At 39.9% G+C, this 17709-nt stretch overlaps 2 protein-coding genes and 1 pseudogene across 2 annotated transcripts; 1 reads left to right on the forward strand and 2 right to left on the reverse strand.

Annotated features, from left to right (window-relative positions):
* The first annotated feature begins 3021 nt into the window (after positions 1-3021).
* On the forward strand, positions 3022-3726 carry LOC145393391 (uncharacterized). Its single transcript, XM_080267486.1, has one exon. It carries the CDS (start codon positions 3022-3024, stop codon positions 3724-3726), a length of 705 nt encoding a protein of 234 aa, XP_080123612.1.
* An 8463-nt stretch (positions 3727-12189) lies between these two features.
* Positions 12190-17542, reverse strand: AIMP3 (aaRS-interacting multifunctional protein 3). Its single transcript, XM_080267552.1, has 4 exons — positions 17413-17542; positions 16262-16438; positions 13270-13410; positions 12190-12334 (listed from the first exon to the last, which is right to left on the reverse strand). Exons 1-4 carry the CDS (start codon positions 17503-17505, stop codon positions 12209-12211), a joined length of 537 nt encoding a protein of 178 aa, XP_080123678.1. The 5' UTR covers positions 17506-17542; the 3' UTR covers positions 12190-12208.
* Positions 14900-15018, reverse strand: LOC145393561 (5S ribosomal RNA; annotated as a pseudogene).
* Positions 17543-17709: the final 167 nt, after the last annotated feature.

A 17709-nucleotide genomic window follows, 5' to 3' on the forward strand; every position in this document is an offset into this window, starting at 1 on the left:
GTGAAGGGAGTATCTAATTCCCTCACTTCGATAAACCACCCCTAAGCTAAAAACAACTGCCATCAGAAAGAATCAATTAAAAAAAATCACTTCATCTGGTTCAAGGAGTTAAAGTATTATTTGGAAAGAATAAACCCAATATTTTTAAAGTTTATCTAGTGCATATCACACTAGGTTATTCCACTCTCGTAACTCATACCACCTTCATACCACATCGCAGTCTTTTCTTATCCTTATCAATCCAGACCACCTTACAGTCACTTATTCGCCTTGCCACACTAGTCCAGTCTACCCACTCGAATCCAATCTACATACACGAGTCTGTTATACCTATGGGAGTCTAATCTACCTACACGAGTCCAGTCCACCTCATCATCCCGTACCACTTGCCTGGCTAGACCACTCCATACTGTCTCTGTCTATGTACTCTACTCCATACTGACTTAATCTTATTCCATACTACCACTGTACATTCACACCACTGCATACTATCAGCACCACTCCGAACTGTCATTCTGCTCACTACTACTCCATACTATCCTAATATCATTTTACATCACCCTTGTATACTCATAGCATTTCATACTGACAACCCACACTACTTTATAATGTCTGTCCACGTTACACTGACTTTGTGTGTGTGTGTGTGTGTGTGTGTGTGTGTGTGTGTGTGTGTGTGTGTGTGTGTGTGTGTGTGTGTGCTTTCCCCTTTGTTACTGCCAGACCATTTTATCATTTCCACTCTAGAAGACTTCTCGTAGTGCAGGGGTTCAGGTACTCTTCTTTGATCCCTTTAGCACCATGACACATTTGTTTCTTCTTCCTACCGCCAAATATATTTACTCTGAAGGGGACTTCTTGTAATGACATGGTTAGACATCATGGCGTTTTTCTATTACTATTTTCTCACCAGTGGATTAATTCACTCCTGGCGGACCTCTCGTATTATAGAGGTCAATTACTTTGCTGCACCTTAACTCATAACACCAACCCATGCTGCCATCACAGTCCTCCCACATACACATTAAAGTCCATACACATATACATACACACTGCACAATCATACATACACACGCAGCACCTAACCTAGCCTGACCAAGGTATGGCTTGTGTCGTGTGTTTTTGTTCTTTTTGTCAGAACGGGTGTTGAGCGTTCTTAGTTCAGTCTTTTCGCTTTGTTTCCCTTATTTACTTACGTCTGGCCCTGACATGCGTGACGTCACAGAGGGCCGGGGGTGAACGTGGGTGAAGCAGGAGGAGCAGCGGCCAGTGTGGCTCCTGCCCTCGTGAGGTGTGGAGGTGCGGCGCTCACTAGGGATTGGATCATTATCTACTGTACCGTCCAAGTCAGGTAGCTTCAGCGCACTCCTACTTTTCTTTTCTTTTCTTTCTGACGAATTGATGAAATTTTCGATGCTGCGACCTTTCTCTGCTTCCCGTATCGTTTATCATTGCTAAATAAATATTGCATTTGCCGCCCGAGTCGGAGAGTTTGTCACAATGAACTGAAATGTAGGAAAAGTCTTAGTGGACAACTGTAAAATAGACCTAGTAATCAAATTCAGAAATGGTGCAGTATGATTTTGACTTGCAGCATTACTTCTGACTGATTACCTATCCAGGGCGGGAAATGCAATAGTGTACTTGCATAATGTACAGTACCATCGTCTGTATCATACAATTATGCACTAATCCATGGAAATAAGCCATTCATTCCGTGACATTCATATGCTGACATGACGCTAATTATCTGTAAGTAGATTAGAACAAAGAGTGATTTACAGTGTTTTTCAATACTTCAACAGATACCCTCATCGTCAAGAATCGCCATCGATGCTGATTCACCGATACACAGGAAATGGGAAAATCATTATAACCCAGTTAAGAAAGAACCCATAAAAATCACACATTTTGCTCAAAAAATTCCATGACTACAATGATACTGAGGACTTGTGAATGATGGTCATCGGAGTGAGAGGGTGTGTCTCCCGCCCATCTGACTGACGTGATGTGAGTGACGTGGCTGGAGAACAAGCGACCCTTGAGGCGAGCTGAGTGATATGTGAAATGGATAAATTCATCATTAGGTGCGTGTAGTGTCATTAAATCTACTTAGTCGGGTACTGTCTCTGAAATTACCGTGGCATCTGTAGAGACCGAGATTGATAGTGTTCTGGCAGTAAAGAAAATAACAGTAATAAACTAATAATAAATAAAAAATAGCTCGTGTGAACTGATGACGGGAGCTCCAGTTATGAATAAGAGTTTCTATGAACAGATGCTCCTGTGATGATTATGCTAATAAGTGTCTCTACTGTAGAACAGCAGCACAGTGTCTTGTCTATGAGTGTTATTTTGACGTAGATAATATTAGCTACAAGTTTCACTAGCAACAAATAATACAGAGATAAATTTGTTGCTTCACAGTTCAGTTCTGTTACAAAATGCAAGTAGATGATAATCTCAACGGGCTCAAGTTGTCCCATATATAACCACAAAAAACTTGCTTGAATTACGTGTCCAGTAGAGGAACTTTACACATTTTTATATGCTGTATTTTGAGGTGAATATGATGCCCCAAAGGAACAATCTATTTACTTAAATTAGTGTTTTACGTTCATGACCGAAGAAGAAAAAGCCCTCTCGAGCCATCACACCTGCCCCTCCTACCTCATAACACATCTATCCAGTAGCAAGTGTGGAGTGTTCTTATGTTCGTGATTGCTTTACGGCTGGGAAATGAAAGTCACAGAAGTTGCTTAATGGCGGGTTTGTCCGGCCTTCCTGTCAACTTTGCAGCATAGTTTTACAAACGGAAAGTATATATGTCCCCTTCTTTTTTGCCACATTATGAAAATATGTATCAAGTGGAGGTTATTAACATTTGGTGCTTTCCTTAGAACATGATAATGCAGTAAATTCTTAACTGATATAACTACATGTTTAGCTGTTAATCTCTTAAACGATAAGGACATAAAAAGTCAGTAATGTGTTAGAACTGTCAATTGGGAAATCTACATTATGTCTCAGCTTAAAGAATCTTACACGGGCAACAGTCACGACCAGTGCCGAGCGCTGGACAAGAAGGCGGAGAAATACAGCCTCCGTCCCCGTGCAAATGTGCGCCGTCTACAGCAGGACAGATTTCGGGAGGGTTTCTCTAAAAAAGACTCCAAGTGTACAAAGTCAAGGCCTCCCCCTCTATCGAAGTACAGAAGGAAGACGGCCAACGCTCGAGAGAGGCACAGAATGAAAGAGATCAACGACGCCTTTGAAACCCTCCGTCGCATTCTGCCTGATTTCTGTACCAGTCGCGTCGCTACGGCCACCACCAAAATCAACACACTGAGGCTGGCCGTGAGCTACATCAGGGCGCTGTCACACATCCTGCAGGAGGGACACCCAGGGAACATAACCCTCTTCGGTGATATTCACATCGGAGAAGACAGAGCCCAGGATGGTTCAAATCTGGAGGAAAGACAGTATCAGATCTCTCCCGGTACTTCGGAGGAATCATTCTCTCCCTCCTCGCTGTGCTCCTCCTCGCTGTCTCCGCTCAGCTGTTCTCTTGGAAGTGGCAGTGACATTAATGAATTTCTATCAGACGACTCTTGCTGTGTGTTTGAGGACAGTTTCGATCTTTTCAATGACATTCCTACCCTGTCGGAGGTAGACCCGATCACTTTACTCCTGACGACGGAGGAGATGACGCAGATGCCAGGATAGCGACGATTGTGCCACTGGTTCCACAGTCTCTGTATCTGGTCTTGTATTTTTAAGCTAGGATACACTGTTAGAACTACCTGCATTTGTGTGTGTGTGTGTGTGTGTGTGTGTGTGTGTGTGTGTGTGTGTGTGTGTGTGTGTGTGTGTGTTTTCCTTGACCATTTTGCTTTCTTTGGACTCATTTTCCCCCAGTCTATCAAAAGATGATTTTGTTCAGCTATGGGCAATGCTGGTTGTCAAATTGTTGAAAAATGTACCGATTAACATTTGGAACATTCATTTTTCACACACACACACACACACACACACACACACACACACACACACACACACTCGCCGGCTCAGTGGTAACGCTCTCGTCTAGCACCTGCTAAGACGGGGATTCGCGCCTTGCTCGGGATGCGAAAAGTTTCACTGACACGCGGGTGGCCACTGTTCTCCTTGAGCAAGAGGATGGGTGTGTGCGTGTGTGAAGGTCAAGGCTTTGTCCTTAGATCGGACTATATGAGCTCTCAGCTCTCTTCCGGGAGGGTAAAATGCTGATAATCACAAGCATCACGAGATCCTGACCAACCAGGTGAATTACACGCGCGCACGCAAACCCACACACGCATACACACAACTAAACTGTGTTCAAGTCAGAGATGATGCATAATTCTGTACAGTCTTATTAACTGTTACGTGTATATTGCATTATTTTAATACACGATTTTACTTGTGTACAGAGCATCATACACAGAGATACTAGACCCTGTGCACTGCGGATAACCTTGCAGTGTGATGCATCTCATTCATTATTTTCTAAGTGCATGAGAATTAGGGAATAGTTAATTTCCTTCCGGGGTAAGTCAAGGAGACGTGACTGATAAACTATATCATCCCAATATACATTCCAGTGTGGATATTGGTAAGAATTATTTATTTTATGTTAGGAAGTAAATTTTATGCAAAGCCCCATTCGTGTTTCTTTTCCTTTTGTTTGATGCTTCAAGGTACTTACCAAAAATTTTTAAGAATAAGTAAGAGACATGTTTTTGTTTATATCTTATGCAAAAGCAAGGTCAGCCTTGTAATGTAGGTGGGGCATAGCAGAGGAGGGATTCAGCAGGGAAAACTGGCCCTTCATGGAGTGCTTAAGTCCCCGAGTATCCATCTTATATTCTTAAAACTGGGGATCTTAGGTGTTCGTGAATTAAGATCAAATTGTTTTTGTCTCGGATTTCAGCTGATGTCGCATTCTGTTAGGAGTGGCTTTTACAAACGAATCCAAATCTCTCTATCCATACTCAGTAATTACCCGTCACCCTTTGGCACACTGCCTTATCTCTTATAATCAACTACCTTATCTTCACCGTGTTCATGGGCTACCTTTCTGTTCCTTCCAGCCTTTCCAGCCTCCTCAATATCTTGCACACTTCGTCGCTCACGCATTTATGTCATAGTAAAGTAGCTGGAGAACAGGTCCACTGTTCAAAAGATGTGAGTTCGATCCCGACCTCGGACGGAGAAGTCTGATGCTAAAAATTTCATTTAAACAGACTGTACTGTTACTAATGGTCCACAAGACCCGTCGACATTACATAAAATCACGCCCCATATTACCATCTTACCAGGTCTGAATGAGAGGGGGCTAATACGTATTGAATTAGGACGGCGAGTATTAGCGCTGAAGTAATGACATTTGAAAGTGTGTCGCACGTAGAAGGACTGCTGGACCTCCGGAAACTATCAAGTCTATGCCAAGAGTCAGAGACGGAGGAAAAAAATCTATTCAAAGGCCAATTAAGCACAAATGTTTTTCCCATTTATTAATCAACATTTGCATTACATGCTTCACAGATCCTTCCACTTCCTCCATCTGTCAGTCCGCGTCACAATGTATTAATATTTACTTGCTCCCTGTCAACACTATTTTATCTTTCATTCTATCAGTGTCCTAGGATTAAATTAATAAATAAACTAATTAATTCACTCATTCATCAAATAAATAAATGAACCTTTATTATTTCGAAATCGTTCCCTGAATACGGTCCTTTTAACTTGTTTTCCTAGGCTGGACTATGAATCACACTTAACCTGATGCATCTGACAGTCCTAAAGTGGCGTAAAAGGACGTGGAGTGACTTGATATTGAAAAATCGGCCCGATTAGGAAGAATATCATAAAGACTGCTGGAGGTCACCTGACGAGTCGATTTCATTGTCCATTCAATCCGATGATATATTTTCTTTTCTAGCCATCAGATGATTAACTTATTGAAGACTTGTTGAACCTGAGGGGTTATATAAGGCTTTTATTAACCCCTTTTGGTAGGGGAGATCTTCACTGAGCTAAGTGAAATAATCTGAAAGCTGAAGAAAAAATCAGAGTGAAGTTATAAATAAACAGCCATTGATTTGACTGAACCTAAGTTAACAGAAACTGACCTACATTGCCTGGAGTCCGAACATGGCTGAAACTGTCAAATAAGCCTAAAATGAATCTAGGCAAACAGACCTGCATTGTTCAGAACCGGAACATAGCTGATAATAACTAAAAAAAAACTTTAGAATCATCTAACCCTAGCAGAGGTGCTGGATGCTGGCCAAGACCCCGGGGTCGTCTCCTTTCCCGTGGGGAGGAGAGGACGGGGAGTGGTAGCCTGGGGACCCATCCTGCCTAAAACCTGGTTTTCCAAGCCAAAAAACCTAAGACCGTGCATATTGACGTTTCTTCCCTCCTCCCCTTACGTGGTCTCAACCTGCCTAAAACCTGATCCATTAGAAGATCTGCTACTGTGCATATTCATATTCCTGGGAAAAAAAAAAAAAAACTATGACCATGAACACACACACACACACACCCACACACACCCACTGTGCATTGTTTTTGAAGACTTGAATGGCTCTAAGCTGATATGAATGATTCAGAATGGATGCTATTGTAAGTTCTGTAAATCAACTAAACTGATCTAGATGGGCTTAATTTTACGTATAGGGGTCTAACTGAACCTGGGCCTGAATGGATGTAACAGGACACTGAATACTTAACTTTAAATATGACTGTATAGCACTGTGTAGTCAATTAAACCGACGTCAAAGTGACTCAAAATGTGGCCATTTAAAAGTTCCACAAAAGTTACAGATTTAATTCTGGTGACCAAGAAGAGAGATATGCTGGGCTATCACTAGTTATCAAGGCTCTCAAGCACCTGTTTCATGCCAACTAATTTCTGATAATGGGGAATTAACATTCTCATACGGTATTAACACATACAAGTTTAACTTAGATAGGGGACTGTGTGACATCTACCCTGGTTTGTGGTTTGTCTTCATTCTGACTAGTGCCAGCACCATTGGGTGGCAGGTGGGGGCACTCACCATCCACTCACTCGATGTAGTGCTGGATTGGTATCTGTCATTTCCTTTCTTCCTTTCCTCCTCTTCTGTCTTTCCTTCATTCTTTCCTCTTCCTTCTGCCTATGGGTCGCTTTACACTCCGTCTTCTGGCTTTCTTTCGGTACTCTTTCCCTTTCCTTCTGCCTATGGGTGACTCTACACTGAGTGACAAGCGAAATGGTTTCCTGCACACCAGGAAACCGTTTACCATGCTGGGTGGGTAACCATCTAACCAAATTATGGCGCCTGATGGTTTAGTGGGTAGTTAAGGCACTCCAATCGAATTGAGCCTGTGTAGGTTTATATCCAAGGATGGTTTGGGTTTATTGCTCATGTAATGCCACTCAGGGATTAGTGAGGCTGATCACTCTCATCTCAAATGTCAGGACCAACATGCCTAGCCCTGGGCTCCTTTGCTCCTTATGGGGCAACATAGGATTGGATGATGGATTAATGGATGGTTGGGGTTTATTGCTCATGTAATGCCACTCAGGGATGAGTGAGGCTGGTCACTCTCACCTTAAATGTCAGGACCAACTTGCCCAGCCCTGGGCTCCTATGCTCCTCATGGGGCAACATGGGATTGAATGGTGGATGGATGGATGACCAGCACCATTATTATCCCTGGGGAGTTGAGACACAGCACATGGCAGATCTTGGCCATGTTGTTGTGATGTGAAACTTCAAACTTGCTGCCATGTGGATCTGTATCAAACACAACACTAGATAGTTCTGTGAAAACATTATGTAACTTCGAGGAGTATGAGGTACAGAAGTACACACAAGCAGTCATGCTTTATTGCTTTTACAGAGGAAACATAAAGACTAAGTGAAATGAGTTACTGAATAATGCAGTATGATAGCTGAATGGCAGCACTTCTGCCACCACTGACACAGTGAACATAAGGTCATGCCTTGGGATGTTGCAGGGCAGGTGGTCTTCCTAGAAGGGCAAGCTATGCATTAAGCATGCAAGGAGAACCTCTTTCAATAAAGTAAGTGGTCTCTTTCCGCTTACACTCATGTAGGAATATATAAGATAATTTTAAAGCAGAATGACACAGAGAGAGACACTAGGAGAGAGGAGGTATGATTAGACGAATAAAAAGAGTGGTCAGGGTGTCCCTCGGTTGGTGTAGATGAGTAAATAGGTTAGTATATAGGTTCGTACATTTATGATGGCTTGAACAAGCTTGCTTGCATTTGCCTTGGTCACACAGTGGCGACCCTGCACACTGGCAAGTCTGTAGCAGCCTTTCTATCATAGTTGGGATCAATAAAAGATGGAGAGGGACCATACATCCAGTCTACAAATTCCTGAACCCAGATGGAGGTAATGGGAAAGGCCCCTGTCCCACATGATGGACCGCACCCCATGCCCCCCCCTCATATCATAACAGGAGGGAAAGTTTTCTGGCCACATGCTTGCTGGCACCAACCTGTGTCACAGTAGGATATGATGTGTTGTGTGTAAATTGCATGTAGTGTAGTGTACAGTGGATATTTAGAAAAATGTGTTTGGGAGAGTATGCCAGTCTATTCTTTGTGTTAGTGACACCCTGAAAAAGACTACCAAATGAGGATGGTCATGAACTAGTCCTGAGGGCTTGCGAAATGGAAATTCCAGCTTTCCCTATCACCAGCTTTGCCATCCTCCTCAGGAGTACTGTCTTAATCAGTTGAAGCTACAACCTACTTTCTACAATTAAGGTCTGCAAACTGACAGGAAGACACTGCAGTGAATTACAACAAATTATAATTTCAGCTTCAGTGCACATTTAAAATGAAGTAAGAGTAGAATAGAGCTGCACAGATGGTGACAGCCAGACAGACGATAACTGAGATTACAGAATTCCATACTAAAGAAAGCTGGTATGGAAAGAGAAAGCTTGGACAGGGGTGACTGAAGAACGGTATATTGAAAATGGAGAAAAAACCGATACAGAAGTTTTCCCAGTTAACAGAGATGAGATCAGAAAAACCTGGCAACAGAAAGGACAATTGAAAATAGTCTATAAAGTTCATTTGAACAGCAGTACATAACACAAGCCCTAAATGGGCCCCTAGTCCTCTTACCTTAATAATCACAAACATGGAAAACATAAAAAAAAAATAATAATAAAATAAAGCTTTCAGAATAATAGCAGGATCTTCAAAGATCTCAGACAGAGATCACTTGCACCAAGAAACGAAAGTAAACTCAATGAAGGTCCATATGAACATGAAAAACATACAATTCATTACTTCAGCACATGATCCATCCTACCTATGTAAATTTATGTTGCACCATCCCCCATCGTCATCATCATAATTTTTAGTTTTACATCTGATTTCTATGCAGCATGAGTCAGGTGGGTTCACCTGAGAGCAATCCTCCAACTTGCTATGTTTTGCACCAGCATTAAAATTAAACCTCTAGATCCGAGATCAATTCTCTCCACCTCGTCCCATGTCTTCCTTGATCTACTACAATACTTCTACACTTCCTCACCCAGCTATCCTGGTCTGCCCTTTCAACATGTTCAAACATCTCAGTCTCCTTTGTCCTACTTCCAGTATCAAGCTTTCAACTCTTAGCTGTCTCCACAGCTTTTCTGGGGATATCCCATCATCCAGTTTTACTTCACAAATACTGTAGAAAGGATCATTCTGATGTTTTGTTCCATCTCATTATATCCCTGCTTTTTACACCCCATGTTTCACTGCCATACACAGTCCTAACACAGGTACCAAACTCCCTCCTTTTTGTGGGTAGTGAAAACTCTCAAAATGTCAGGTAAAGGTAGTAAATCTCTGAATATCTTCCAGCCAGTTGCACTCTTGCAAAGGTGCTCTGCTCTGCACTATCCCCTGGCACTGATGACATGACCAAGGTACAGCAGATCCTTGTTAAACAATGAACCGATATCCAATGAATCGCATATACAGTGACAAAAAGTTGGACCTTTTTTCAATCTGACAGCGTTTTTGCTTATACGATAATTATGACCCCATCGCTAGTCCTGTACAATTGCTATTTTTGCTTATACAATTGCTGACATGCAAGATTACAGTTATTTGTTTGTTTTAAGATGGCCTTTGAACTAATTACTGTTTATTGGGGCGTCTGGGAATAGATAGATAGATAGATAGTATGTTAATGTCAGTGCTAGAACAGTAGTGTGGTGCTGGAGTTCAAGCAGCAAGTGAAGTGCCTTGAAGTGAAATAACCATCAGTTTAACTGAGTTGCAAACTTGCTGGGTGGGGGACCCTTGGCCTAAAATGTATCCCCATTGATCCCATGTTATAATAAGTCGATATACTATAAATCATTATGCAGTGGACTCTCTTAAACATTCTCATTGTAAAACGAAGTTGAGTTGTAGAGAAATTGTCCCTAGTCTCTAGTGACCTGACCTAACACCACGTACTGTATCTTGGTTGTTTGTTGAGTGGTCTGGTTTTGCCTCTACATCTACTACATCAGAATTCCACTGCCAAACTCAGTCTGCTACTCACTTCTCAACTTTCCTTGTGTACCCAATATTTACTACCAATATAAAAGCACTTTTACTACCTGCACTTTTCTTCCATACTGTCATACAGCACATAACCAGATACTGGATCCACTCTGGTTCAATAGCTTGAGGTTTGCCCAAAGACCTTTTAATGCCATATGTTCTCTCCATTATTGGAAAATTTTTGCCAATTTTTGCACTTTCTGCCTTCAGCATGAGAAAATCACCATCTAAGAGTTCCCAATACCTCATGATACTGGTTCCATTACAAATATGAAGAAACTGATCCCTGATTTACCCTGACACTGTTCTCTGTATGTTCCAGTGACTTTCCTTCTGGTTCTAACATTTTCATTCATTGCTATCACCACCCCAAAATCCATTTTTCAACCACCAACTCTTTCATTGCCCACCTTACTAACAGTATTTCTCTTGGGTCTCTGTTAAAAGCTTTTTCCATTTAAGTAAAATCACTGAGCAATCTCTCATCCTTTCTCAAGTACTTCCTCCTGCAATTGTCTAACTGTAAACAGTGCATCTATGGTCCCATAGCCTAGAAAGAAACTGTCACATCATTGCATTCTCTCTCTCTTAATCTGTCCATTATACATTCCATCACTTCCATTATCTGATCCATCAGTTTCAGACTTTTATAATTTTCTTAGTCTGAGGCAAAACACCTATTCTTAGAGCAGTTCATGATGTAACTGGACCACTAGCCCTTGGGCACCACATGATACTACCGCATTGTGTTTACTAGGTTAGTCATCATTTCAATTCCCAGCTTACCAAAAGCCTGCAACATTTCGGGCACGATGCCTAACGGGCATGTTGCTTTACTGTTTTTCATTTTAACTATTGCCTGCCTGAATCATCGTTGCCATGTCCACACTCCTGGTCCTTGACCTGCTTTAGTTGGTGTTAGATCATCTGATTCTTTTAAAATTTTCATGAAGTAGTTAGCTATGGTAGCTTCTCATGGATTCCTTTTTGGAGCTGTCGTCAAATGACACTTTATCGTCATTATTCCTTATACAGTACTTTTTTTTTTTTTTTTCCTTAACATAATGCCTCATCCCTCTTCCTCCATCCAGCACTACATTTCACAAACAGAGGCACAGCCATGGTTTTGCCATTAGGGGCTGAGGTACAGATACATCTGCTTGGAAAGCATTATAATAGCATCTGGAGATTAATAAAAATATATCTACTGCAGTGTTAAATAGTAAATAAAGCAACCCAGAAAACAATTATTAATACTTGAATGAATATTCAGGTACATTATTAGAGAGTTGGGGATGGGACAGGCACCTCTGGCTCATGCCTTGGCTGTGCCCATGCACAAACACATACACAAAACACACAGCCACCACAGTTATCCTAAACCTCAAGCTAATCTTTTACCAGTCTTCACTGAACATTCATCCCACTGAAAATACCCTTCCCAGAAAGACACAAACTTGCCAGACTGTGATGTGACCACACTCTTCCCTGCTTCAGTACCAACACAAATTGTTTGATGGAGAGGATTCTGTTGAAGTGGGAAAAATACAGTATTCTTTCACAGCTTTATTAGAAGATATTATAAATGCATATGAAACACTATGTTAATGAGACTTGATGCCCTCATGGTAAAGCTGTGTTCTGGAAAACTGCGCTGATGAATATGTCAGACTTAGCCTTTTGTCATTTTGCATTGTTGAGAACCATCTTGAAATATTCAGGTACTGTTCCTGTTGACAAAGGAGAGCAATATATATATAAGTAAACAATTTTTTATTTATTTTTTTAATGAAAAGCAAATTAAAAATTCTACAGACCAAGTTTTGATATTAATTTCCCATGATCATGGCACTTCAGTTTACAGCCATAATTTCAAGAAAACCCTCTTACATTTGGGATAAGTTTATAGTTGGGGTCACAGGGTCTTTAGTAAGTTGACTAGTGTCAGGCCAGTAGGTTGGTTAGAATAAGAGATTATTATAATGGAAAATGGATCTCTACATGTATGGACACTCCACGTTTCGGTGGGGAAAAAAATGAGATGATGATAATGTCTGATGTTTGTGACCCAGAAATGTCATTTTGTCACAATCTTATTTATATGGCTGAAAAGAAGAGAAGTATATAATGTTAACAATAACACTACTTAACCTCTACAAAAAATGCATGTGAAGGCAAAATTCTTAAATTAGAACAACACTGCAGGACAAGAAACATACAACTATCATGTTTTACATCATCTACATGTTTGAATTTCTGACACTTACCATCATCCTCTTATTCATAAACACAGCAAAATTACGAGAAGTAACATTTAGAATATAATTTACTGTACAGTACTGTATTTATCATCAATCATCAAATGAGTGACTGTACTATTCTCAAGCACATATCAGGTTAGGGTTACTCCAGACACCAATTATATACTATAACAGTTATTTTGTAAGAATTCCATGTTCTCTATTTTGACCATAATTGCAGTATTAATTCTCAAAAACAAATTTAGGTTGCAAGCTATAGCTAAGCACCATACCACTGCATAATTACTAGGGGCCAATACTGTATGTACTGAGCAGAAGATGACGTTCTCTATATCAACTTGCATTTTAGTACGAGTACTCTATATTATGTATGCCGGTACGATAAATTATAATGTTACCATTACCTTTTGCATGTACGACCAGGAGAGAACAAATGGGTGCAGTGCAAGGAAGAGCACCACATCTGCCACAGTGGGACAGAAGCCACACAGGTATTCCCGATTTTCCAGTTCCTTGTTAATGTATCGCAGACAGGTGGCAAGCACCTAAAAGCAGGGGGTAAATAATTAGATCAGCAACTCATGATTGGTGAGAGCTCTTTTCTTTAGACATAACATATTCTTAAAACATCTATTCTGCATCTAGCATCATTAATTATCAATAAGAGCTATTCCCATGAAACAAATACAGTATGCAGTACTACCGTGGAGCCAAGATTTAGGTACGTCAGGGGTCACTTGTCAGGTGTGAAGTGTGTGAATGTTTTATTAGGGGAAGGGTGATGTTCTTGATCAGGGTAACTATAGAGGCCTGAAACTGTCAGATCGCATAATGAAAGCAATGAAAAGAGTTCTGTAGGGTATGATCAGGCTGAAAGACAGTGATGAGATGCAACTTGGTTTTATGCCTTACAGAAGGGTATTAATTGTTACATAACTCCAGGAAAAATTTTTGGTTAAGAAAAAAATAATAAGAACTGCATTTTCTTCTTGAATGACCTGAAGAAAGCTTTCACAAAGGAGATGAGGGAGCTGTGTGTTATGGAGTGGAAAGTTTGGGAGGTTATGGAGAGAGAGAGAGACAAAATATATATATAGATATATATATATATATATATATATATATATATATATATATACACTATATATATATATTATATTATATTATATTATATATATATATATATATATATATATATATATATAAATGTGTGTGTGTGTGTGTGTGTGTGTGTGTGTGTGAAATTACCCAAGTGATACTGGTAGTGAATGGTGGTTTGACTTGGGGAGATAAAATTAGTGCAAACATATATAATATTATATTACCACTAGAAATGTAGAGGTACTTGCTGCTGGTTATAATTTTGTTGAAGTGTTCACTACCATGAAAGGAAAACTGTGGACTGGGAAAATGAATTTATCAAAATGATGAAAGAATGTGCTTTGGTCTGGGATACTCAGCCAATGGCCCACAAGCTACTGTTGGTCTGTTAGCAATTTTTTTTCAGGTTCCTTCAATAAACCATCTTCAAGATATAGTACTGCATCACTGTTTGTCTGTTGGCTTTCAGACACACAGATGTCCAAATTTTAGCAAGACATATTTAATGATGGAAACATCATTAGCTCACTTCACCTTTTACTGTACTACCATACTGAAATTAAGATTACTGAAGTATGACCTAGAGAAAATTAATGGGGTAGCAGTGTAACAGAATGTATATATCATTGGTCCTGGGCATGATTCAAAGCTCTCTTCACTTTTAAACACACCACTGAAAATGGACAAATGAATTATCAAGCACAGTAGCTATTCAAACATATGTATTATCAAGCACAGTATTCTTTTACAGTCTACTGTCATACCTCATCTCACACTACGCACACTATGCTATGAGGCCCATTATATATTTATTCATTCATTCATTCATTGCCAGACGCCATGTATCCCAGACGGGGTGGCCAATGGCTTAGAATTAATTGTTTTACAGGGAGGGGCACTAATCCTCCACCAACCCCACTTGACACGTAGGGATGCCAACAGCATCTGGTGTTCCCAGGCGGTCACCCATCCAAGTACTAACCAGACCCAACGTTGCTTAACTTCGCTGATCGGACGGGAAGCGGTGTACTCAACGTGGCATGCCCATATATTTATGAATGTAAAATTTAGCCCATTAACAGAAAAGGTTTAGTGTCCTTGACTTAGATAGGTTGGCCAAAAGGAGAGTGCGGCTGTAACTAAGATTGTGATAAAGATACATGGTATGAAAAAAAGGGGTTAGAAGAAAAAAAAAAAAAAAAAAAAAAAAGACCTAATATGGTATGTGAATGTCTGAAAAATTGAAGTGTTGATTCTGAATTTTAAAAAACACGAAAGAAAAGACAGAAAAGATTTGAACAGACAAAGTACAGTATATAAGTAAAGTAGCTTCATATGATACCGAACATTCTGACATCTTTTAACTTGAAAGCTAATGGCTCACCTCAAAGACATCACAAAGATGGCATACTATTAAGCACTGTAATAAGTTACTGTGATAATACCAGCTCTTTCTGTCTCATATCAGAATGCTGAGCATTTGATCTGAGCTGTACTGAAAGCCAAGGATGAAATTATCAGATAATTATACATAATAGTCAAATTTAATGTTTATCTATCTATCTATTGCCAGACGCCATAATCCCGTAAGGGGTGGTCATTTGACTTTGAGTTATTTGTTTTACGGGGAGGGGCACTAACTCTCCACCAACCCACTTGCTGACACGTAGGAAGCACGTATGTTCTGGTTATATGGTTACCACCCAGCGTTGTAAATGGTTTCTTGGCTTACATGAAACCATTTGGCTTGTCACTCGATGTAAAGCCACCTGTAAGGGAAAGAAAAGCAATAAGAAGTGACAGGAAAGATGGGAGAAATAGGAAGAGAGGAGGGCAGGCACAGAAAAAGAATGGTAAATTTATTGTTGAACTGCAATATTTTTATTTAATTCTCCTTCTATAGCTTTATTATGGTAAATGTACTATTTGGTGCAATGAACAGGAGGATGACGTTTACAGCACTGACTTTTTTTTTCGGTGATCGTACTTTCTATACCAGTATGTTAATTACTACAATTACGACAGTGCAAAGTGTGGGGTCTGAGGAGAATGAACTACTTTTGGGGGGAGTCATGTGGGGGTATTGTGGTTTTTGAGTGTGTTATAGTGTTTCAGTTCTTATAACATAAAAGCTCCTCATCAAGGTTGTACTTGTGATCAGAGGGGAGAGTACAATACACAAGTGGGCCCTTTGTAATGATAAAACACCATTTAGTAGCTAAGCACAAGATAACAAGAAATGCTGCAGTGAAACTACACATGCTTAAAGACAATACATCTATGCCACATAATAACCTCATGTGAGGGACAATGGAAGAGTTGTGTGGCAAAGTATGTAAGCCAGTCATGGGTGAGGCACTGCTCCAACACTGTGCTGCCCTCTCCTACTGGCTGCTGATGCTGTGACCGAACCAAGCTCAGCACACTGGTTACGAATCCTGCTGTTTTTTTCCCTCCAACTTCAATCACAATCTGAAACATAATGGTAAACATTTATATATCTTTAAGATAAATGTCCACCAACAAGGCTATATGATATGTTACAGCAGCAGTTCAACATTCATACAGTATAAACTTGAAGAGGCTTAACTTAAAATTGCAAAAGCTTCTCATCATTAGGTTACTACAGTATTGTACCTATATTTTTTTTTTCTTTTTATTATTCTAGTGGTTTATAGTATATAACCTACCAGGTTTCCTGTATAATAAACACATGAACATCCGTAAAGTGACAGCTAAAGACTGTACTATATAGTCATGTAAACTTTTCAAAAACAGAAAATACAGGTACACATGAAATTTTAAGATTTCTTCTTTTGTATGTCAAGGTTATGACGGAAGAATACTTAGGTTAGGATTGGGGTACACGGCTTTCTTAGGTACGCTGCGTCCTGATAAGTTTGGCTTGTGTAATGCTCATAAACGATCCTTTGAACTATAATGTGAAAACAACACTCACTGATCCTACCCCTGGCATCAAGAAGAGCTACAGTAAAGAAAAATGAGAACAAAATCACACTGTAAGGCAGTCCTGTCCTTTTTTTAAGATTACCCATACAACTACACACACGATGGATGTTTACAGTTAAAAAATTGCTTAAAACTTAACAACTAGACCATGTGGTGAGCAAATGATTGTGTAGTTAGGTAAAATTACAAGTCAAGTGGTTTACAGATGGTTATATAAACACTACCAAGATCTGTAAGGGCTCCAAATTAAGGTATCTGAGAAAAAAAATCAAATTACTATGATAGAAACAACACAAAACCTGTGGACCTTTTCTTCATATTGCCCTAAAAATAAAAAATAAAAAGAAAAGGTGATTGTACAAGTACAATTTTACCCCAAAACGCTGCGGTAGGGCAGCTCCTGAAGCCATAAAACTGTCATGCATGTCGTCGAGTCACTTCATTCCTTGCCTTAAAATACTACTGTTATCGCTTACCTTCATATTATCTACTGTAACCTTTATCTCCCCAATTCCTATATAATTGGCTAGTTCTTTTAAAACTTTCGTCTCCATTTCTGCTGCTGGCATTGTAAAGAAGACTCTTCTTCTTCCTTGACAGGTGTTGTGTTTATTTACAACAATGTCTTCGATTCCTTGCACACCGCAGGGCAACATTATTTATTTTATTGGTATAAATGTCATTTCAGTAAAAACGAAAAAAGCGTACAATATTTCCTATAAACTCTACTATTGAATTTACTAGTTATTATTCCTCAATGACTAGAGAATGAA

Source organism: Coenobita brevimanus, chromosome 24 (genome assembly GCF_032717465.1).
Source record: "Coenobita brevimanus isolate Jiangsu-jjx chromosome 24, ASM3271746v2, whole genome shotgun sequence".
In the NCBI taxonomy this organism is placed as follows: Eukaryota; Metazoa; Arthropoda; class Malacostraca; order Decapoda; family Coenobitidae; genus Coenobita; species Coenobita brevimanus.

Bases quoted from the DNA above. Each gene is read 5' to 3' on its own strand.
- AIMP3 (XM_080267552.1), bottom strand. From the start codon at position 17,505: ATGCCAGCAGCAGAAATGGAGACGAAAGTTTTAAAAGAACTAGCCAAT. The intron at 16,439-17,412 runs GTAAGCGATAAC...ATTATGTTTCAG, and splicing joins TTACAGTAGATAATATGAAG to ATTGTGATTGAAGTTGGAGG. The intron at 12,335-13,269 runs GTAATGGTAACA...CTTTGTCAACAG, and splicing joins CCTGGTCGTACATGCAAAAG to GAACAGTACCTGAATATTTC.
- LOC145393391 (XM_080267486.1), top strand. From the start codon at position 3,022: ATGTCTCAGCTTAAAGAATCTTACACGGGCAACAGTCACGACCAGTGC.